The following is a 21,210-nucleotide window of genomic DNA, read 5'->3' on the forward strand; positions in this document are numbered from 1 at the left end:
GATAACTACAAGCCGTGCACCGAGCAGCAGCTCTGCATAGCGGATGGTCTCGAACAAAAACCACCCTCAGTGCATCATCGGACGTGTAGCAACGTTAAGCGCTTGGCTCGGCCGAAACAGCTCAACAGAAAGCAGCACAGTCAGGAGGAAGCGCAGAAGACGGACGCGTCAGTAAGGTTTGACTAGCAAATACACGTTCCGGTTTGCCTTTCAAATTAAAAGTGCGACTGTCGTCAGCAAGATGCCTCAGATTTACAAAATATGTTGGCAATCCACTTTTTTTTTGTTTTTTCTTTACAATATGACACATATTTATAGCATAAGTAGAACAGTCTCGTTGTACCAACAACTGTAAGCTTCTTTGGTGTGTGGTATATTTGTTATTTTGAAAGTAAGAACATAACTTCCGGTATTAGCTCAGCCGCTTCTGATTAACTTGATGGAGCCGAAAGCGCAGCTGGTTGGAGCTGCGCTTCTCCTCCGAGGTCATATCCCGTTGGCAGGCCATTTCTGAGGCACACCCACGATCTATTCACTAGTCTGCTCCTGTCTCTTTATTCTACTGTTTTCAGTTTATTTATATAGTGTCAATACACAACAGAAGTCATCTCAGGGCAATATACAGCTATGCATAGAATTATATAAACAAGAGAGAGAATTCCACCAGTTACACTGGGCAACAGTTGAGAGGAAAAACTCCCTATAGTCAAGAGACAGGCTCAGGGTGCACAGTCTCTGCCTCAGGGTGATGGGATAGAGAAGTGGAAAAAGGACAAACAAGAACAACAGACGGCAAACAAAGTACAGAAGCATGAGAAGCATGACATGTACAGTAGTATAATAGTAGAAAGAAAAGGGTAAAAAAAATCCATTGTATAGACATTCTGGCGCATTCATACAACTCAGATGAGTATGTCTGAAATGCACTTCCTCCTTTTTTCACAATTAGCTAGATTACTCCTGTCCCAGAACAGGAGAAATTCTGTCCCCAGCAGTCTAAAGTGACCCCATCACACAAATTAATCGAAAGAGTCAAGTCAATTATTAGCAGTAAAATATGGCTAAAACTGTGATCAACTCTATAATTTATAACAAAAGCGTTTTTTAGAGCGTTCATTTATTCAGTATTCAAACATCTGCATTGATTAATATGGTAACTATTAATTAACTGAAATAAATGTAGTGGAGTCACAAAAAAAACAAACCCAAATGTAAGTAGACGTACAAAATAGCATAACAATTCTGATTAGTATGTAACTAGGCTTTTTAAGGAAATGTATTTTGGATCAAAGTGTTCGCTTTAATTCATCATAACACATATCTTAATTTTATTAATGTAGCGTTTGTAATCGGGAGAGAATTGTTGGTACCGTGGTCAGTTCAATTTGTGCCAATATTTGTTTCCGGTGACACTGTACAGAGTGACAGTGGAAAGTGAAGTGTTATAGGCTAACATCCTTTGATTGCTGTATTGATTGGCTGCTGAAGTGATTTAGGTCAGAGCTGAAACACAATGACTGAATAAAACAGTGTCTCTTTCAAAATCTGGTCAGTCAAACACCATCAAGCCCCTTCTGAACGCAGTGGCTCACTGGGTGACTAAACTGGACAGCTGGTAAGTGTACAGTAGCTTAGCTTTACTTTGGCTTTTTTGAACATCTATAAGCTTAAAAAGGACATAATCCATAGTTTTGTATTACAAATTGTCTGTGGTCTAACATTGTTTATTATCTGTGCACAGGATTTTTACTTATAATCCAATTTATAAATTCCACATGAATATCGTCTTTATTTATCAATAATTATTTATTAATTTAGGCATATCACCAGCTGTTATGCGATGTCGTTATACCCAAATACTACTGAAAAATCAAGCATATAAAAATGAAGGAACATAGAATTATATTATTCTAATAATTATGACATTACCCATAAAACATTGACTTATTAAGCTTTTTATATTGGTGCAGTAGAACGTGGTCGTACCTCTAGGGGGAGTAATAACACAGACGAGGTACGTTTCAATGTGCTGTGACAAAAACAAATAATCTTTCCTTCCTCTAATAGTTTATCTCTGCCCGTGTTTGAAAATAAAGAAAATCTGAAGTTTTGACATTTATACTTTAAGTATGGATTTATATGACTTTTACTATTAGTTGAGTTCTGTTCTTTGTGAGTAGGGAGGATGTTTTATGCTGAACACGGCAGCACTGTGTGGTGAAGTCATTAATGCATATATCATGCAATATGAGCAAAACATATTTTTCCTAAAGAAAGATTTGAAGTGAATCTCTTAAAGGCTCCCCCATGGGCGTTTTTACCGCACCCTCTATTTAACCTTTGCCCTCCCTCTTTGGGTTCTTGACCTCACCTCCTAATCTCCAAGACACGTTCTGTAAATTAAACACAGATGCAGGTGGACGGCTTGTCGACGTGGTGTATGTGTGCAGTATTACGTGGGAGTGTGGTGTGCCCCCCCTCCTCCTCCTCCTCCAGACGCATGCAGGCTGCTATCACCAGTGATGTCTGGAGCAGGTTCTCATGCAGACAGAGAGGAGGACTACAGGTTTCTCCACAGCATGTTGATGGAGAAGAAACTTCACCTGCTGTTTAAGGTGAAGACACGCTAGGGCTAGACTGGTGTCAGAGTGTTTACTTCCACTTGGAGCACAATATCTGTCTTTGGAATTTGTTAAAGTCGTGAATTTGGCTCTGACACGAGTGTTGAAAATTCCGTTCCATAAGTAATAAAACACTCCTCAAGTTATAAAACACTTTTGCGTCAGATAATAACTGAACTAGATTCTAAATATTTGTTTTAAATGAAATATATTTAGCATGATATATATACTGTACATATCCATAAGTAAATATATAAAATTCTGGTTAAACTACAGTAGAAAGGTAAAAGAGATCTTTTTTATTCCTGGTATAATCTATTTGGGTCATTTTCCATTTTTTTCCCTATTAATGATAGATGTTTTTAAAGTGCGTCTACTTTACCTCTTCACTGACAGAAGCTTTATTATGATGCATTACTGATTTGACAGATCCACGAGCGACTGAGGCGCTTTGAGAGTCGCTGCCCCAGCGCCGTCCAGGAGCATGCAGCTAGTCTGGCCTCAGATGTAAGTGACTCTCCCAAACATCTTTTGCAGAGATGCCTGACAGCCATGACAGCAGAGAGAACGGCGAAGACTTCACCTTGTTTAAATTTTCCTGTCAAACAGAGGCACGACTTGAATGTACGCTTTCTCCCTATGTGGACTGAATTATGAGACATTTCAAAACACCATCATGTCAGATATTATCAGTTGCGAGACAGTACTTTAAGCAGATAGGAGTTTGTATCGGTGCACCAGGAGTTAGGTCACCGAGGACAGTGCTGCACAGAGGGCTGCTAAAATCATCTTGTGTGTAGTCTAAGGTTTCAGGTTGAAGGAATACAATTAATTTCAGATGTAAGATGAAGTGACAGAGAGTACTCCCACTAAAGCTGTGACTCAAGACAGTACGACCAGCCACTATTACCCTCAGATGTGCGCCATATTTCATATATCAGTCCCCTTCATTTTTTGTTGCTCATCTCTTTCGTTTTTATTCATTCCTCTGGCTCCTTTGTTTCTTTTTTATTGTCTCCCACTTTCATTTCCTGATCATGTGTTTCTGGACAAAGTCAAAAACAAGAATGTTCTTTTTTACATTCCCCAGCATCAGATTTGTTCCTTTCCTCTTTCTGTATCATCTCTACATCTTCTTCATTTGTTTTCTTTTATCTTCTTCCTATACACTTTAGGCACTGTAATGTGTGCCATTTTTCCATACTGGGAATCTCCGCCTACCTTCTTCTCCATTCTTCTCTTCATCTCCCTCCCATCACCCCCTTTGCTTGAGATTCGCCCCGACAGCCACTCTCCGCCTGGCTTAAATCATCAGGCCCTACTTGAAGGGCCAAGCCGTGGATCTGTTTCCCCTCAGATGGGCTTCTGTTTGCTCACAGTGGAAACTAATGACCTTCATGCATTGTGTCTCTGGAGTGCGCCTCGACATCTTGAAGCAGTACAAGTCATTACAGTAATATGCTTGACAAGACAGGCGACTGCACACAGTCACTCGCCGCCTCTCCACTTGCTGCGGACGATTATGGCTGCTCTATTTTAGTTGTTGCCGCAGCTGTCGTGTAGCCTTGAACATTCAGGAGCTCTCTCTTTTTTATGACAGTGGCTAAAAGACAAAACCAAAACAGGAACATTTTTGTAGTACAAATGTCCTGCTGTAAAAACCCAGTGAAATCCCAATGAGGTGAATGCGGCTGTAGCCTGGATCAGACAAAAGCAAGAGGTTTTTTTTGTCTCTGCTTGTTTCTTTGTCTGTCTTGGCGAGTGCAGAGTAGAGTAAAGTAGAGAAAACATTGCTCAGGCCACGATATAAATGTATACCTCTAATTAGCCTATAAAAATATGTCCTGCCCCTCCTTCTCTTCTTCTCTCTTTACAGTTGGCCAAAGACCTGATGTACCAAAGCCAGAAAGATGAAGTCAAAGAACTGGTTGCCCTCTTAAACCAAGCCCTCTTTAAGGTGAGTGGAGTTTGACCCCAGGGTTCGGCATGGTGGCGCTGTGGCCACTGCTGTCTCCTCGCAGATAGAGCAGAAGTGTCGGCCTTCCTGCGTGGAGTCTGCGTGTACGCTGGCTTCCTGCCCACTGTCCAAAAACGCACAGGGAGGGTTAAGCTGTGACTCTAGACCGGCTGGGAACGGTCGTCGGGCTCTGTGATGGGCTGGCGACCTGTCCAGGGTTCACTCCGCCTCCCTCCCAGCGACAGGAAAAACGGTTTGGATAATGGATGGATTGGTTTGTTCCTGTGGCTTCACACGTGTTGCCCTAAAACTTCCCCAACTAGGTCCTTTGCTTAGACAAACTATGTAATTTCTGCACCATTCTTAAAACAAGTTCGTGGGAAATAAGGCGACTTTGCACGAAAGCAGCAAAGGACATTGCTTCCAGTTTGAAAGCCAAAGGTTCACACTATGAATAGAAGACAGTAGCTGAGAGCCAGTCCAGTGGAGACGGTTGTATCTACTCCTACGCTTTGGCCCGAAGCGTGTTTCCTCCTTCATCTCCATTTTCATAACATCACAGCAAAACTATGCCGACGAATGTGCTCTAAATAATGCAGCTCACGTCCGCGTCCTGCAGGTTCTGTGAAATTCAAATCAAGTCGGAAAAGGCTGTTTAGGCGTTGCAGCGCCCCGGTGATTAAAAGCAAAGCAAACCCACCGGTGGACAGGCTATTTACGCCTTCAGTCATTTTTCTTATAGGTAACGTGAGCACCTCATTTCCATTCAGTCATGCTTCGTTTGAGCCTTTCTGAAGCTGTGCAAGTTACACAACAAGGAGCTTGCAGCGTTTCCTTCCCCACAGTTGACTATTACAGTAAATGGGTCACACCGAGTGGCAAATTACTCCCACTGTAAATTTCACTCAGGCTGATTTCACCCTGTCATCCTGCCCGACGCAGAGGTGCTGACATCCATTAGCCACACGGGCACTGAAGTTAATCTGCTCCCTAGTTGTGTTTATTAGTGTTAACTCACGTAGAGGCGCAGGCCCACTCCGACGCACGCGTCCTCCTTTCAGACCCGCCGATGGTCATATTTCAAAGACGCACGCAAACGTGCGCGCGGCGTGCACTTTTCCAGCGGCCTGCCGAGGCTGCAGCTTGTCTTAATGAGGAGCCGAAGTCAGACGAGAACTAACGGGTTTGTTTAAACAGTCTTAATGACCTGTTTGTTCTTGGCCACATCGTAGGAGCTCACACATATTTATCCGAGACATTGGGTGTAATATTCTGCAAATGTGAGTCTTTTTTTGAGAAGCTGCCTCCGGAGGCGGCCAGAGACACATTGGTCATGCGCTGGCAGCCTCTGCCCAGAGCAGCTGATGATGGACGTTAGCGGCTGACGGATGTATTGGCTGATTGTTGAACCGAAGCGAACAAGCAGACGTTTTGCCTTTTACGTTGGCGTAAAACATCCCTCTGGGTGCCGATAATGACGAGCGCGACGCGTAGTCTAAAGGCTGGAGCGGTGCGGGTGATGTGGCCCACAGGCCATGCTGGTATGGGGGGGGGGGGGGGGGGGGGGGGGCTGCTGTGTTTGGATACAGTTGCCTTGGGCCAATCAGCCAAATAGTTTTTCTCCTTTTATGAGGCATCAGAGATTATTTTGTAAGTCTAAGCCATTTTACATTCGGCAGTAGAGAACTGGACTTTATGACGCGTAAGCCTGCGTTGGTGAAGCTGCAGTGGCAGTAGCTCCGCGTGCCTCCGACGAGAGGAGATGGCATGACGTGAACAGGCCGTAGCAGTGATTACTCTGGAATGTCCTCACTGCGCCGCATCCAGCAGCGCTCGGACAGCCAGCGTTCAATAATCATTTTATTTGGAGTATGCTGCCTCAGACTGTGCCATGTTTTCTATGCAAAGTGAGATGCATTTGAAGAAAAAAACACAAAGTGGGTGCCACATCTACTGGAAGTCAGAGCGATAGGCCACCATGTTTGTGTCTGCTCCACAGAGCCTCCTGTCTGTACACGACGCTGTGGCCCAGAAAGACTTCCAGCCAACGCTGCCACCGATACCTGACGATACCCTGGAGGAGGAAGAGGATTCGGTCAAGCTTGTCAGTCTGGTCAAAACCAAAGAGCCCCTGGTCAGTAAACACACTGAAGGTAAAACCTGATGATAATCTGATTTAGGTTTATCTTTCATTATTGTGGAAAATTGATCTGCACATCTGGGGCCAGCAGCTTTTCAACACGATATAGAATTACATGAAGTATTCTCACATACTTACTTATAGCCCGAAGTTAACGTTAATGCTTTTGATTCAATAAGAATCTCCTAATTCTCCAATTTAACACTATAGATGCTCCTAGATTGACTCTGAAAATAATTAAGTACATAACCCTGTTTCTAAATTTGGTCCACAGGGACCCAGGAGGCAATTATTCGAGTTTGAGACAATATCGAACAGACAGTGCCTGAAAACTGTAATTTGGCCAGTCAAAATAACTGACAGGCAGTTCAAAGAAACGCACGCATCCAAGAGAGTCAAGGCCGAATTTCTCTCTGGCCGGTGAATTAATGTCATGTTGTCAAAAAACAAAACCGCCGAAGTGGCGTCGTGTGCCAAGGCGAGGCCGAGCGAAGGCTCTTAGAATAACAGGAAAGCCGGGAGACGTTTCCTGCGGCAGCCTGAATCACCTTTGTCTCCTCTTTGTGGGCTGCTGCTCGCTCTCTTCAAGCAAGGACCGTGGCGTCACTTCTTCCATGTCTTCCCTGCCATGTACTGCTGTGACGCGCCTCACGGCCTGGTCTCTGCGTGCCTGCGTGCGTGCATGCGTGCGTGCATGCTTGCGTGTGTGTGCATAGCTTCACACCAATGCGTCTCCTGTTGCAGCCTTTTGCAGCAGCGTCGGGCATTTTGATGGGGATTCGGTTCATTTCTTTTCTGTTTCTGACGTAAATCGACGTGTTTCAGGGTCTTTAATCATAGCTCATTTACTTGATACTATTGGAGTGATCGCTCTTTTCCACCTTTTCCACATTGTCCACATACTTATTTCTGGAAATTTCCTGGAGCGAGCGAAAGTAGACTGAAACTACACAGAGGGTAGACCTCCGCCAGTGCTGCAAAGGCTATAACATTTGTTATTCTAATTTTAATAACGATATTTATACATATATTTGTATATATTATGTATATATAATGAGCATACTGAGTATATACGTATTTCTTTCTTTTCATCAGCCTGTTGACAGGAACTAACCAAAAGAGAGTGTCAAGACCTAAAGCGCACTTCGAGAAGCCTTTCATCACTTTTTTTTACTAGGAAAATGTGATGTTTGGGGCGAATATGAAAACCATTCAACTAATTGTTGTGTTTGTCTGTGTGCAGTCTTGTATGTGTGAACGCTAGAGAGCAATAATAGATAACACACTTTTGATTTGATCCCAGCACTAGATTGGAAGGGGGACTGACCTCCTTCTGACACGGTCTGTTTGATCGATCCAGCATGTTCCCATTTTCCAGACAACACCAGAGCGTGAGCTGATTGTAGTCAGCTACATAAAATGCGCTTTCCATTGCGATTTGCTCCACATCAATACCATCTGTTGAAAATAATACTGATTTGGGTAACCTTTTCCAGTGCTTTTGTGTGTTACACGAGGGCAGTCGGCTGAAAGGCCCCGTCCTGATACAAATAACCCTCACAAAAATGAGCGGACTCTAAATAAGAAATTTGTCTGGGTCCTGATGAAATCAACATGTTCCTTTCACTTGTGGTTTGACCTGCTTCACTCTGCTCGTCTGTGCGTCTGTCCATCATCGTCCTCCTGATCGCCACCCACAAGGGGGCAACCATTAAGAAGGACCAGTCCACGGGGGCCATCATTGTGGCCAGGATCATGCAAGGAGGGGCAGCTGATAAAAGCGGTAAGCTGCTAACATGTCAGTTGTTGCCACTCTCCTCTTCCCAGTTCCCTCTGTGTAATGAACGTGCCGAGGTTAATAGCATGCGCTACAAGTTTCCATATGCATGTCCAACTCTTTGAAGGCCTGATCCACGAAGGAGATGAGCTCAAGGAGGTGAATGGAGTCTCACTGGAGCACAGAAAGCCAAAGGAAATCCTTCCTCTTCTGGTTAGTCTTACCTCCCCGTCCAACTTTTCTGCCCTGTCTGTGCCTCTCAGCTCCAAGCCTATATATTCCTGCAGTCACTAAAATATGTAACCTCTGTGAAAAGGCCTCATTAATGTTGTCAAACTGCTGGACGCTGTAGTTTATAGCAAATGTTACTGGAACAGGAGTAAATAATGCTTTTGTTTGGATTTGTTATCCCACATGGTTTAATGTGGGAGTTTTAATAGTTTTTGCACTGCAATAAAACTGTGTTACACAGAGTAATGAGCTATATCAGGCTTATGCAGTATGTGTCTGAGTGGAATCAAAGCCGGGACGTGTGTGACCATCGCGCCTCTGTCGTTTTTTGACAGACTGATTGTTTCACCTCTTTCTAGTCCTAAGCTTATTAAGCCGACAGGCTTCAGCTGTAGTTTCATATTTATTGTATAAACATTCGAGAACTCGTGGTATTTCCCAAAGCACAAACCTGTTTCTTTAACCTCGCTGTTCATACGCAGGCTCGTTCCCAGAGTGAAATCAAATTCAAGATCGTTCCTGCCTTCGACAGGAAGGACGTCTCATCAAATAAGGCCAAGGTGCAGTAGCGATTATAATATGCGGCATGAACGTGTTGTTGTCTGGGTTTTATGCAGACTTCAGGTTACACGGTCCAGGAGAAGTCACTCACCAGCTTCATTACTGGGCCGCTCATGATTTATGGTATGACAGACGTCGCATGTGTTTAGCTGTGTTTCAAATGAACAATGAGTGAGTTTCTCCTCAGGACATCAGGAGGAGAGGTTGTCCAAGTTGGAAACCGTTAGCGCAGGGAGCATTTGCAACGGATTAAGACAAATTATCGTCAATGACCATGATCGTTTGTTAAAAAGTGACACCGACATTTGTGAAGAAATCACCAGAGGGTTTTTGTCTGTTGCCAAGACACAGACGTTTACAAGCCGCTTTAGGAGAAACGTGTATTGTCTTTTGTTAAGCGCCATCTTCTCCTCCCAGCTGTTTGTGCGGGCTTTGTTCGACTATGACCCCGGCGAGGACCCCGCCGTCCCGTGCAAGGCCGCGGCGGTGGCCTTCAAGAGAGGCGACGTCCTGCAGGTGGTCAGCGCCGAGGACGACGTCTGGTGGCAGGCCCGCCTGCTCAGGGATGGCCGCGCCCGGGCAGGACTCATCCCCTCGCAGCAGCTGCAGGAAAGGTGCTCCGCCAAGCCAGCGTTCAGCGCCTCCGGGCCCAGACTGCTTTTCTAATTCCTCTATTTCTCCTAAAGGAGAGTGGCGCTGCAGCGACCGGAGGCCCTGTTTAGGCCTCGCCGAGAAAAGCCACCAGGTGACGAGACAAAGTTTGTCCTGAATCCACCTGTGGAATATACAAACATTTATACGTGTGTAGAAGTCTGAAACCAATAGCTCTGGTCTTCTGCTGTTGTTTTCTCTACATGCTCCACAGATGAGGGACAAGGTATTGTTTCAATCATTTAAAGATTAAAAGCTAATAATCAAGGTTTTACGGCTTTATATTTCCGAAACAAAGAAGAAGCGTTTAGTTTTAACAAATCGAGTTTGAAATGACCTGCTACAACAGGCTGTACTGTAGTTCTTCACTAGCATTTACTTTGTAAGAGTTTAGCAAAAAACTATTATTAGAATTTCCAAAGCAAAACATTAGGACCTTGGGTTTAGAACATGTGTTAATACTCTGAGTATAAAATGTCAGAGTAATGCAAATGTCATTCCCTGTGGTTTCTGTTCCCAATCTCTTCACTCTTTCCTCCTCTCTCTTCCTGATTTTCCAGCCTCCGAGGATGTGGACTATGGCGCTATAACTGGGATCCACATCGGTGAGGCGCTCGGTTCGTTCCTCGCTTGGAGTCCTGCTGATACGACGCAGTGCCACCCGAGGCCACTAGACATGGCAGCTGGCGACAACACGCAAATGTGTTCTGTACATAATGAGCTGAGCTCTGAAAACAGGAAAAAAGGAAAAGGGAAAACCACCGAGAAGCTGTAGTTATTTTTGCACTACAAACTAGTTTCATATGATAATGTCATTTGGTGGTTTGGAGTCTTCGGGGGGAAGGACAGCAGCTGCAGTTTGAGCCTTACCATTTATCCCATTTGTCTTGATCTCATGAATTGGAGACGATGCGTGTGTTTGCGTGTGCATATGAGCAGTATGGGATGTTCACATTGATTATAAAAGGCTCACCACGCCTGTACAGTGCAATTACAGACGTCACATTACAGCGGGCTGCTTGAAACGACACCTTTCCTCGTCTGACATTCAATGAGACCTGTTGTAGGTCGGTTAGCAAAATGCTTCGTATTTGCCGAATGCCAAAATAATGAGAGAGAATGTTTCTTCGAGGTCATAAGTGCACTTACGTTTCCTCAGTGTTTGGTAGCGTTGCCTTACACTGTATGACCTGGGTCAAACTGTTTGGGCGTCCTTCCACCAGCTTCTCATAATATTATGCTGGAATTTTGGCCCTTTCCTTCTGACAGAACTGGTGTAGCTGACTTAGGATCCGTAGGACGCCCTGCTCGCGAACACCTTTCCAGCTAAAAGTACCACATTTTTTATCTGACCGATATTTTTTGTGACGGTCACTACAAAATATTGTCTTTGTCATCCATGAGCCACATACATACAGAGGATTGCTCAGGGTGATTGTTTTTGCCTAAGTGTTAACTTCCTGGCTGATATTGAGTCACCTGCTCAGCGTGAACCCAGCCAAATGACAGCTGGGATAGGCTCCAGCAGCTTCATTATGCCATCACTATGAGGATAAGTGCTTCAGATGATATATGGAATGCATGTACGGATAGACAGATGGATCTAAGAGTCATGTGCATTAAATACTGTGATTTGCATCCCATCTCAGACTGGTTCAGACTCTCCTAGTTCTGGTTTATTCCGGCTGCACATTACACTGCATGACTGCATGCAGTGTAATCAAATAATGACGGACAAGTAAAGCTGCAGTGCAGAGTGAAAGCACACAAGCTTCTATAATAGCTTGGTCACTTGTCTCTAGCGAACAGATTCATTAGCAATATTTATGGTTTTCTTTCCGTCTTGTAAAAAATGCCTTGACATTCTGGAAAATATGCTGCACAGTGGTGCGGTGCTTGGCACAGCCTCCAGCTTCCTCACACCATCCAGAGGCATGCACCGAGGCTGACTGGTGCCTCTGTGAGTTACAGTAGTGACTAGTGACTCTGAGTTAGTGACGGGTGCCTCTGTGAGTTAGTGTTTAGTGACTAGTCACTCTGTGAGTTAATGACTAGTGACTATAGCGACTCTGTGAGTAAGTGACTACTGACTATAGTGACTCTGTGGGTTAGTGACTAATGACTAGTGACTCTGTGAGTTAATGACTAGTGACTATAGTGACTCTGTGAGTTAGTGACTATAGTGACTCTGTGGGTTAGTGACTAATGACTAGTGACTCTGTGAGTTAGTGACTAGTGACTCTATGAGTTAGTGACTAGTGCCTACGAGTTAGTGGCTGGTGCCTTTGAGCTACTGATTAGTGAGTCTTTGAGTTAGTGACTGTAAGGTTAAACAAAAGACTGTAGCGTGAATATAATTTCTGTCTGTTAGCTGAGCCTTAGTAGCTACATCCATTTGTCTTATCATAACATAGCTAGACTGATGACTGAAAACCAAGGAGAATCAAATTCTCTTCTACAGTGAGTCTGGCTGGTTTAATATTTTCCAGATATCATGACTGAACTTCCAGACAACCTCACAAGTATCACTGATAAGCTTCACAGACAAGGGCAAAATAAGTGGCCCTCTTTCACAACAGACAGCATGTGTTCTATGTAAACACTATTCACACAGTTTGATGTGTGAATAGTTCCAAACTCAAGCACAGACAGGGAACTTGAACCACCCATAACAGATTCACAGCAGGATTGCTATCGGGGCTCGGGACCCTGCTTTCAGTGTCCTTTACCTCATGTGCTTTGGCTCCTTGTCTCGCTGACACTCTCACGGCCAACGTACAGCCAGTCTGGCTGCAGGTTTCTTTACATCATCCTTCAAAATGTCAACATAATCTGCTTCCTTCATGATCCCATGCATCTAAACAAAGGATGCCTGTGCCTAAATCAGCAACACAACCCCATAGTGTCAGGGTCCCACCGCCACATTATCTTGTAGGAGCTGTCTCTTTCATGGTTGAAGGCCTCTCCCAGCGTAAGTCAAGTGTTCGTGGGCACATGTCACGATGAAGAGCCCCCACAAATGTCTGAAACACCAAGTTAAGGAGAAGTCTGTTCAGCAGCAGCCATGCTGGCGGAGACCTGGACATTCTGCTTGACATCTCTGACTACTTTCTTTATTTTTCTTTTTGCTTCCCTGACTATTTGCACTTTTGACATGGCCCAGCTTTGTTTCTAACTTTTCTCCCTGTGCTTTGCAGTGATGCAACATACAGCTGTTCAGGCCACTGTGAAATACTTGGTCATGTCAGCATGGCTTTTTCTCTTAGATAGAAATCTCCTGCCTTCTTTCTGAATTCCAGATGGTGTTCTTTGCTTTCTGGCATTGTGGCATTGCCTCTTACCAAGAAGAGTCCAGTCGCCATTAGCCCCATTTGTACCAGTAGTTCTGTTAATAAGCTTTTTAGTTAACAGATAGCTCTGGTGTGGCTCAAGAGTGAGAATAGGTAAGAACTCACAAGGAGACTCAGAAGTTTCCATTTAAAAGTTAATTGACCAATTGTTATTTGTTAGTCTTTAATATGTGCACACACACTGTGCCTGAACTGCTACTGTTAGATCCTTTGTCGCAATTAAAATCACAATACCTTGACAGTTACTTGATGTTAACTAATACATATTTTGACTGATACAATGCTGGTAAAAAAACATTTTGTCTGTGAAATGTCGTTTCCTGGCATTTCTTCTTCACACTAAGTTTCACATCACATAATCCTGACGTGTGTTACATGTAATTACTTGGTGTTACGTCTGATCTCACCCGTCACTCTGTCCAGTGACACAATAATATCTTGAAGCATTTCCAATAATATTCATTTTTTTTGTGAGCATTTTCGGTAACAGATGAGAGTCACACTGCCAGAATGACTTCAGATTGACCATTACAAGACGTCTTATATGCAGCATAGCACTGGTTTCATACAGCACTCATTATATTACCTCCTTAAATCTGAGCAAAATCATCAGTTTAAATAAAACATAAACACAAGTTTGAAAATCTCTACTCCTAGTGCCATGTTTGTTAGAATGAAGCCTGGAGAGGAAATGAACGGCTATGCTTACAAAGTGAAATTACAGCTGACGTCAAAGAGAGCCTGGCTCCATTGCTTAGCAGCAGTTAACATCATGAAGGCGACGCAGTCTGCCAAGCCGGGCCAAACCACTGTCGCATGGCAGACGCTGCTTGTCAGATGGTCTACAAGCCATGCGTGACTTACTGAGTGTTTGATTATCCAACTAGATTTGCGTTGAGTTATGGCAGCGTTGATGGTTCATAAGTAGCTGTTCTGTCCTTGTGCCTTCAGTAGCTCTGCCGTTTGTCGTGGCGCTTGTTGTCATCGGTGGATTGACAAGAGAAGTGGTATATGTCTGGAAACATTAAGTCAAAAATAAAGTATCATAAAATTATTACTATAAAATAAAAAAGTCCGCATCAGCATGGCCCATTAATTAGTTATTAATGTGGTAACAGGTAAAGTGACACTATATAATTACTGTTATGTGTTTTATATGTTATATTGAAGAAATTTGTTCCCCTTAACTCTATAAGCCATTTGTTTGGTTTTACAGCCACAGAGTCTGAGCCTTGTTTCTCTCTTTACCAGGCGGCATAAGAAGGAGTTTCCGACTTGGCAAAAAGAGCAGTCTGACCACAGATGCGGCTGGATCCAGGAGGTGGAGCGCAGGGATGCACGGATCAGTCTGTCCTCCGACCTACATAGAAGTCATGCCCTATCACAGCCCACCTGAGGACAGAGGCCGGCTGGTCGTTTTAGTTGGTAAGTACCAGCTAAACACAAACAAACACGCAGGTTGAAACAGTGATGTACAAAGCTTAGAACATGAGATGTATAATAGTGCTTTGTTCTGCTTCATATTATCCCTCCCTTTCATTTGCCCTGTGTAATAAAAGAAACTAAAATAATCTGATCCCATTCACTAAAAAGACAGAATTATTGAAGTCATGGTTGATTAAAAGAAAAAGGATTCCATTGATGATGATTGATGTTCCCGCTCTTCAGTGCAAGACCGATGGTTTCCCATCAGAAGCACGTAAACACTGTCAGACAAACTCCAAGTCAGAATATATTGTGTTCTCTTAAGTTACCCAGTGGCCCACCCCAGATCCACTTCCCTGCCAACCCCGCAGGCCTGCTCTATGTATTCCTGAGCCGTAACGCTCCCAAGGAAAGTTTACGTCGAGCCCCACCAAAGGTCTTTCTAATGTCACCTCACTGTACGATGCAACTTTGGTTACCTGTGTCTGAGCAAGGAGGAACAGAGTGGAATATGAAATGGAGAGTTGCAAGACAAAAGCAGATAGATAAAGAAAAACTAAATGATAGATGAATGTAGAGAAAGGGATGAGTGGATTGTGAATTAGATCCCCCGTAATGTCAGCCAAGTGCTCCATCATCAAACTGGAACAGTTAAGACAGCTTGGATTTAGATTTAGAGCTCTTTAATTGAGTTGGAGCAAACCCTGACTCTGGATTACGTTTTACTGTCTGCTGCGAAGGCTCTTCATTGACCGGAGGTCATCACTGAAAATATATAGTTTATTGGCAATGAAAGTTATAGACAGGAAAACCAAAACAGGACCAGCTGGATGCTATTTGGACGATTGAAAGTATTCCCTTGTTTGTTTGCACTGCAGACAAACGCTGAATGAAACAATGGGCCGTTCCGAGTGATGACGATGGGTGAAAGTGACTGTAAGCCACTTTAAGGCCTGGAAAAAAAGAGAAAGCTATTCACAGAGCCCAATGATGCTCCTCTCCGGCTTTTGTAATGCAGATGGGAAAGACATTAGAAGTGTAAGAGTGGAGAGTCTATAAACTTGATATTTTGTAATGTATCGAGCTCATGCAACGCAGTGATGGAAAAGGCAGGTATGTCAGGAATCCTGCATTCAGACAGCGCTCCATTAGTCTGATGCAACCTGGGCCTGGAGGGACCTGCTGCAGAACAAAATCCCAGATGCTACATGTGTGTGTGTGTGTGTGTGTGTGTGTGTGTGTGTGTGTGTGTGTGTGTGTGTGTGTGTGTGTGTGTGTGTGTGTGTGTGTGTGTGTGTGCTTCATCCTGTGCATCCTACACTATAGTGACACTGATACTGTGCGTCTTCGCAGATGTCACAGTTAGATGTGATGCTATGGATTTTCCAGAGGGTATAGAAATGTTGGAAGGAGAGACACGGGCGCAGGAAAAGAGCAAGGCTGGTTAGAGACTGAAATCAGAGCCGTGTCTGTCTGCCTCGTTCCTCGGCTAACGATAAAGACAGATGTGTCACCAGATCACTGAGGCCCTCATTTGATGCTGGAATTGTCGTGAGGAAAACATTAGTACACAGCAGATAGTTGGCAGCACAGTGTTTTGATCTTTGTCTTGAGGGCCCAGCGGCGTTGGCGTTAACGAACTGAAGAGGAGGCTCCTGATCTCCGACCCCGACCGCTACGGCGTCGCCGTGCCTCGTAAGACAGACACCTTCCAGTTTGCTAAAGTTTGTTACCTTCACATTCATCACAATGTTCAGCTCATCTTTCTCTTTCAGACACCACGCGTGAGCGGAGAGCGCGGGAGGCCGAAGGCGTACATTATCATTTCGTGTCTGTTCACGCGTTTGAGGAGGCCGTTCTCAAGCACAAGTACGGCACTAGCGTCACTCCGCCGCTGCCTTTTCACAAGAGTGATGTCAATCATTTGCACAGCTGTCTAATCACCATTTAATGCTGTCTATATGTTTCCTGTCTGCTGTCGTCCCTGTCTACGTCTGCTCAGGTTTATAGAATATGGCAGACACACAGGACAGTATTATGGAACCAGTCTAGACTCTGTTCATCAAGTATTGGCCAAGGGCAAGGTGTGTCTTCTGGATGTGCATCCTAGTGTAAGTATTAGGCCATCGCATAACGTACGTACTTTATACCCGGTGGTTTTTGAGCCAAGAGTCCCTGTGAAATCACTCAGACTGGTGATTCATGCAGCACTAACACAAAGAAATGCTACAGTAATTGTGACAATTACCTCTGCAGTAATGAAGCGTTCTATTCATCCCACGACCCGTTAATGTTTCTTTCTTCTGTTTTCACCAGTCACCATACTAAGAACAAAATCCTACAAAAGGCAACTTGATCTTTTTTTCTTGACAAAGTAGGCTCATGGAAAAAGACACTAATCAAAACAAAAACTCCTAAGATACATTCATCAGTCTGGGAAGAGTTACAGTGCAATTTCTGAGGCAGATTCACAGTGAGAGACACTCAGAGTCAAATGATGAAGACTTGGAACAATAGTGAACCTTCCCAGAAGTGGCGACCTGCCAGACGTCCAAACCCAGAGCACGACAATGACTTTTCCAGGAAGTCACAAAAGATCCAAGGAAAACATTCAAGGAACTGCCGGCCTCCCTCACCTGAATACCTCGACGTCGCCGTCCAAGAAAAACTGGCTAGAAATAGTAACCGTGGAAGAGAGGCAAGAGGAACATTAAGCCACTCTGAACACTTACTGTAGGTAACAAACCAAGCGTCAAAAGCCGTGAGTCAAAGGTTGAGCCGTCTGGAAGGAAGGATTCAGTTTCAACCGAATCAACCGATTCACCAAAAACAATTCGGCACAAATAACATCACACCTGTGGTCAAGCGGAGGCGGTGTTATGCTTCGCTGCCATACATGCTGCTAAATCCGAGCTGACTATTAGGTTCAGCGGCTGATTAGGGTTTCGTTGTGGCAAGTTAGGTCTCACGTCAGTGTTTTAGCTTGAAAAAAGCCCACAGTTGTCACTGAAAAGCAGTTTTGTGTTTGCTGAGGCCGCCTGTGCTCTTTGAGGGTTTAGACATGAAGCTGTTGGCAGTGTTTGTTCGGTGGGAATCCAGCAAGGGATCACTGGCCTTCGTACCAATTTGTCAGGGTGTTTGTGCAGCCGTGTGTTATGATCCCACAGTTAAGGTCCTTGCTAACAGGTACAGCTCGCTGACGTTGTGTGACGGCCAATCCGCTGCCAACTGTCCCCACCCGGAATCAGAGGTCGCCCTATCAGAAGCTGGGAAACAAACAAAGAGCTTCTTCTCTAAACCTCCTCTTTTTTATCTTTGCCACTTTAGAAAATAAAAGTTGTGTACACGTCTGAGTTCAAACCCCACGTTGTGTTCGTGAAGCCGCCGTGCGTGGAGGAGCTACGTCTGACCAGACGCAGAGCTGAAGCCCCGGGTGACCCAAAGGACACGAACCCCCTCAGGATCTTTTCAGTAAGGCACAGTAACGTTAGTGAGGACAGGTGCTTGTTGGAACCTGCACACACACACACGCCTTGCTCCTGGGTGACCCCGCGGTTTGCATTTAAGACATGTTTAAGAGGCGGAGGGAGTCAGAAGGCTGCTCGGTGGGTGGCTCCTTGCTCCGTGACTAATGTGTAGGTGAGTCAGCTTTGTTTAGAAAATAACGGGTTACGCGTTACATGTGCAGGGTGACGCTTTGAAGGAGTGACTCACTGAGGGAAACCTTCATATTCTGGCAGATTAGCATCCATTTCTTTCTTTTATAATCCCCATCTGGCTTCTTATTCCCCGTTTGAACCCTGTGGCTCGCGCTGTCCTTGTTAAACCGGCGAGGTCACGCACCTGCAATGCCGCATGAGTTTGCACAGGAGACTTTCACCACCGTGGGTTCCTCACGCCACACCACTGGCAGGTCAGGCTGTGGGTACAGTAGGTCCAGAGGTTTATTAATGTCCAGAATGTGCCGCTCTAAATAGGAGAAGCATAACAAAAAGTCAACATTCTTGTTTTGCCCGATGGAAACGCAGATGCCAACAAACCACATTTTCCATGTAAAAGATATTCATAGCAGCGCAAAGTGGGCTAAATGGAGCTTTTTAGAAACACTCCATGTTTTGGGTTGACAGGACCAGGACTTGGAGGACATGGGCGCACAGGCTGAAGCCATCGACAGCCAGTACGGCCACCTGTTCGACAGGGTCATCATCAACAGCGACATGGCCGCGGCGCTCAGGGAGCTGAGGGGCGACCTCGAGAGGACAGAGGGGGAGGAGGACGTCCGGTGGGTTCCCGCGGAGTGGATTCGCTCCCTGGAGCGGAGGAGCTGTGGCCGTTTGAGCAGCTGGATTTGAACTCCAGCCTCTTTAGATACAAAGAAAGCTTTAGTGCAGTAAAGTGTCCTCCTGCGTTTGTTATAGTGATGGCTTTGACAGAAATGTGCTTGGATGAGGACTCTTCCAGCGCCGTGCAGAAGGAGACCAATACATAAAGTTAAAGCTGAACATTTTTTTCATATTTTTAACATTTTTCCATGTGTAAACTACTGCAGCGCTTGCCAGTTTTCCATAGTGTCCCTTAGTGCGTATCTAATTAGGCAAACAGAATTCATCTCCCTCTCTCTCCCTTTCTCTCCCTTAGTCTCTCTCGTTGTCCCCGAGCCAGTTTCTCTGCTGGCATTTGGCTGGAATAAGCTCGTAGGACGAAAGAGGAGGGAAAAAAAAAATGAAAAAGGAAATTCTCCAGAGCTTGTGGTTGAGTGTAATCCTTCCCTGCCAAGTCGCAAACATCAGCATGTAATTATTCTGACAGCTGCTGCACTTCAATTAACTGTAATGTACACCAGAGAAATATTATTAGTAGCAGTCGAGGAGACGTTTTGCCAACAATATACGGCAGAAAACAGGGACACAAATAAAATAACAGTCAATTAAACAGTGTAAATGAAAGAAAATAAAAGTTTTTTTTTACGGGCGCTAGATGTGGAGTTGTGTGTGTGAATTCGATGCCAGTTCAGGCTCTGTAGTGTCTTGGCTGCTGGGGATTAGCAAACATTGTGAGAAGGCCTGTTTTTACACAGAAACATACTGAGACAATTAAAAATAATTGGCAGTGATTTACCATTTATGTCAATCCCCAAATTCGACCTTCCCAGCTGCCGAATCCTTCTGTCCTCCTTCACATGGACTAATTCTTTGAAATAGCCGCATTCCTTTACATTCCTGGTATTTCCTTCCTCATTTTTGGACGCTGCGCTCAATTGGGTGTGAAGGAGTGTTAATGTGTCTATCATGTCGCGTTTGGGAGGAAGAGGGAACAGCGTGATGTGGGGAGACGGTAATGGCTTCCAAGGGACTCGGGCCTTTGCAAGACGCACGGCGAGAAAGTTACGAGCGCGCATAAAAGCTCACAGTTAAAGCAAAGCGAGGCTTGACGTTGTGGATTAGGCTGCAGGGATGTGATGCGCGTGTTTATTTGACTTCCAGCTCATTGTCAGTTTCACAAAGTGGCATTCGTGAGGCTTTTTGGGTTTGGAGATGTCCTCCTTTGTGAGTCTCGATTTCTCCCGGTCATCGGATCGCCCAAACACGGCTGTCAGGGCGGCTGTCACGCTTGCGCCAGACTCAAAGGCCCGACCTCTGCCAAAGCATGGCAGCGTAATTTCACCACGCCACTGAGAATCTGCAGACACCCTCTGAGATCATAACGATACCATTAAGGACACGGGAGTGATCCAATAAAAACCTACCGGCCTCTGTTCACTGCAGCTCCCACTTCAAACATTGCACAGAGGTATGATGTCAATTTGGTCGTGGATAATTTGGCTCCATCATCGACTGTCTATGCGAAGTGTGCAAAAATAAATAAAAGAGATCTTAAATTAGATCTATCCTAGAGCAAGATCTTCAACGCAGTAAAGCACAGGTTGTTGTACAAACCAGTAAACGAGGAACAATTTGAACGTTTTTTTGACTTCATTACAAAAGCGGTAAATTAATCCCCTCCTATGTTAAAACAATCATAATACACCTCAGATGTGTCATCCAGCTACTGTATCTTTGGGCGTAGCGCACCGTTAACTGGCTTAGATCACTAAGTGTTTATGGCTCAGTCTGGATTATTATTATTATTATTATGATGATTAACTACTACTACACCATCTGATGCCTCTGATTAGAGAACTAATGCATAATGTGTGTAATGAACCCTGGGGCAGTTCTTCAAAATTTATCCTAAGATACATTGCATTATTATAAAGTTTATTTCTGTTGTTTTGCAGCTTGTCTTAACTTCTATTTACATTCCATGCAACAGTATAATGAAGCAACAGAGTTATAATAACTCATAGTAGCTACTTGGTATTTTCACTACAGTACAGTATATGCTCTACACCACCACCGTGACAGTACTGTTGATATGCATCCACTGACATGTACCTTTGGGAGCAATGTGCATAGCAGAGCACAAAGGTGCAGGAGCAGGGTCTCACGCTGAAACTA

The 21,210-nt window shown here is 44.5% G+C and overlaps 1 protein-coding gene across 8 annotated transcripts; it reads left to right on the top strand.

Annotated features, from left to right (window-relative positions):
- Positions 1–33: 33 nt before the first annotated feature.
- LOC114844232 (MAGUK p55 subfamily member 7-like) lies at positions 34–19,075 on the top strand. Of its 8 annotated transcripts, XM_029131423.2 has the most exons (19): positions 44–176; positions 1,554–1,615; positions 2,411–2,615; positions 3,051–3,128; positions 4,498–4,578; positions 6,578–6,712; positions 8,420–8,501; positions 8,623–8,708; positions 9,209–9,286; positions 9,705–9,901; positions 9,974–10,032; positions 10,153–10,164; positions 10,499–10,555; positions 14,540–14,713; positions 16,328–16,408; positions 16,489–16,582; positions 16,716–16,824; positions 18,041–18,184; positions 18,841–19,075. In XM_029131423.2, exons 3-19 carry the CDS (start codon positions 2,523–2,525, stop codon positions 19,063–19,065), a joined length of 1,785 nt encoding a protein of 594 aa, XP_028987256.2. In that variant the 5' UTR covers positions 44–176; positions 1,554–1,615; positions 2,411–2,522; the 3' UTR covers positions 19,066–19,075. The 8 variants fall into 8 exon arrangements, with proteins under 8 accessions (XP_055359686.1, XP_028987254.2, XP_055359689.1 ...); XM_055503711.1 differs by lacking the exon at positions 1,554–1,615 and having other exon boundaries at positions 34–171; XM_029131421.3 differs by lacking the exon at positions 1,554–1,615 and having other exon boundaries at positions 34–171; positions 10,499–10,543.
- The last annotated feature ends 2,135 nt before the right edge of the window (positions 19,076–21,210 follow it).

This window comes from Betta splendens, chromosome 17 (genome assembly GCF_900634795.4).
Source record: "Betta splendens chromosome 17, fBetSpl5.4, whole genome shotgun sequence".
Classification (NCBI taxonomy): Eukaryota; Metazoa; Chordata; class Actinopteri; order Anabantiformes; family Osphronemidae; genus Betta; species Betta splendens.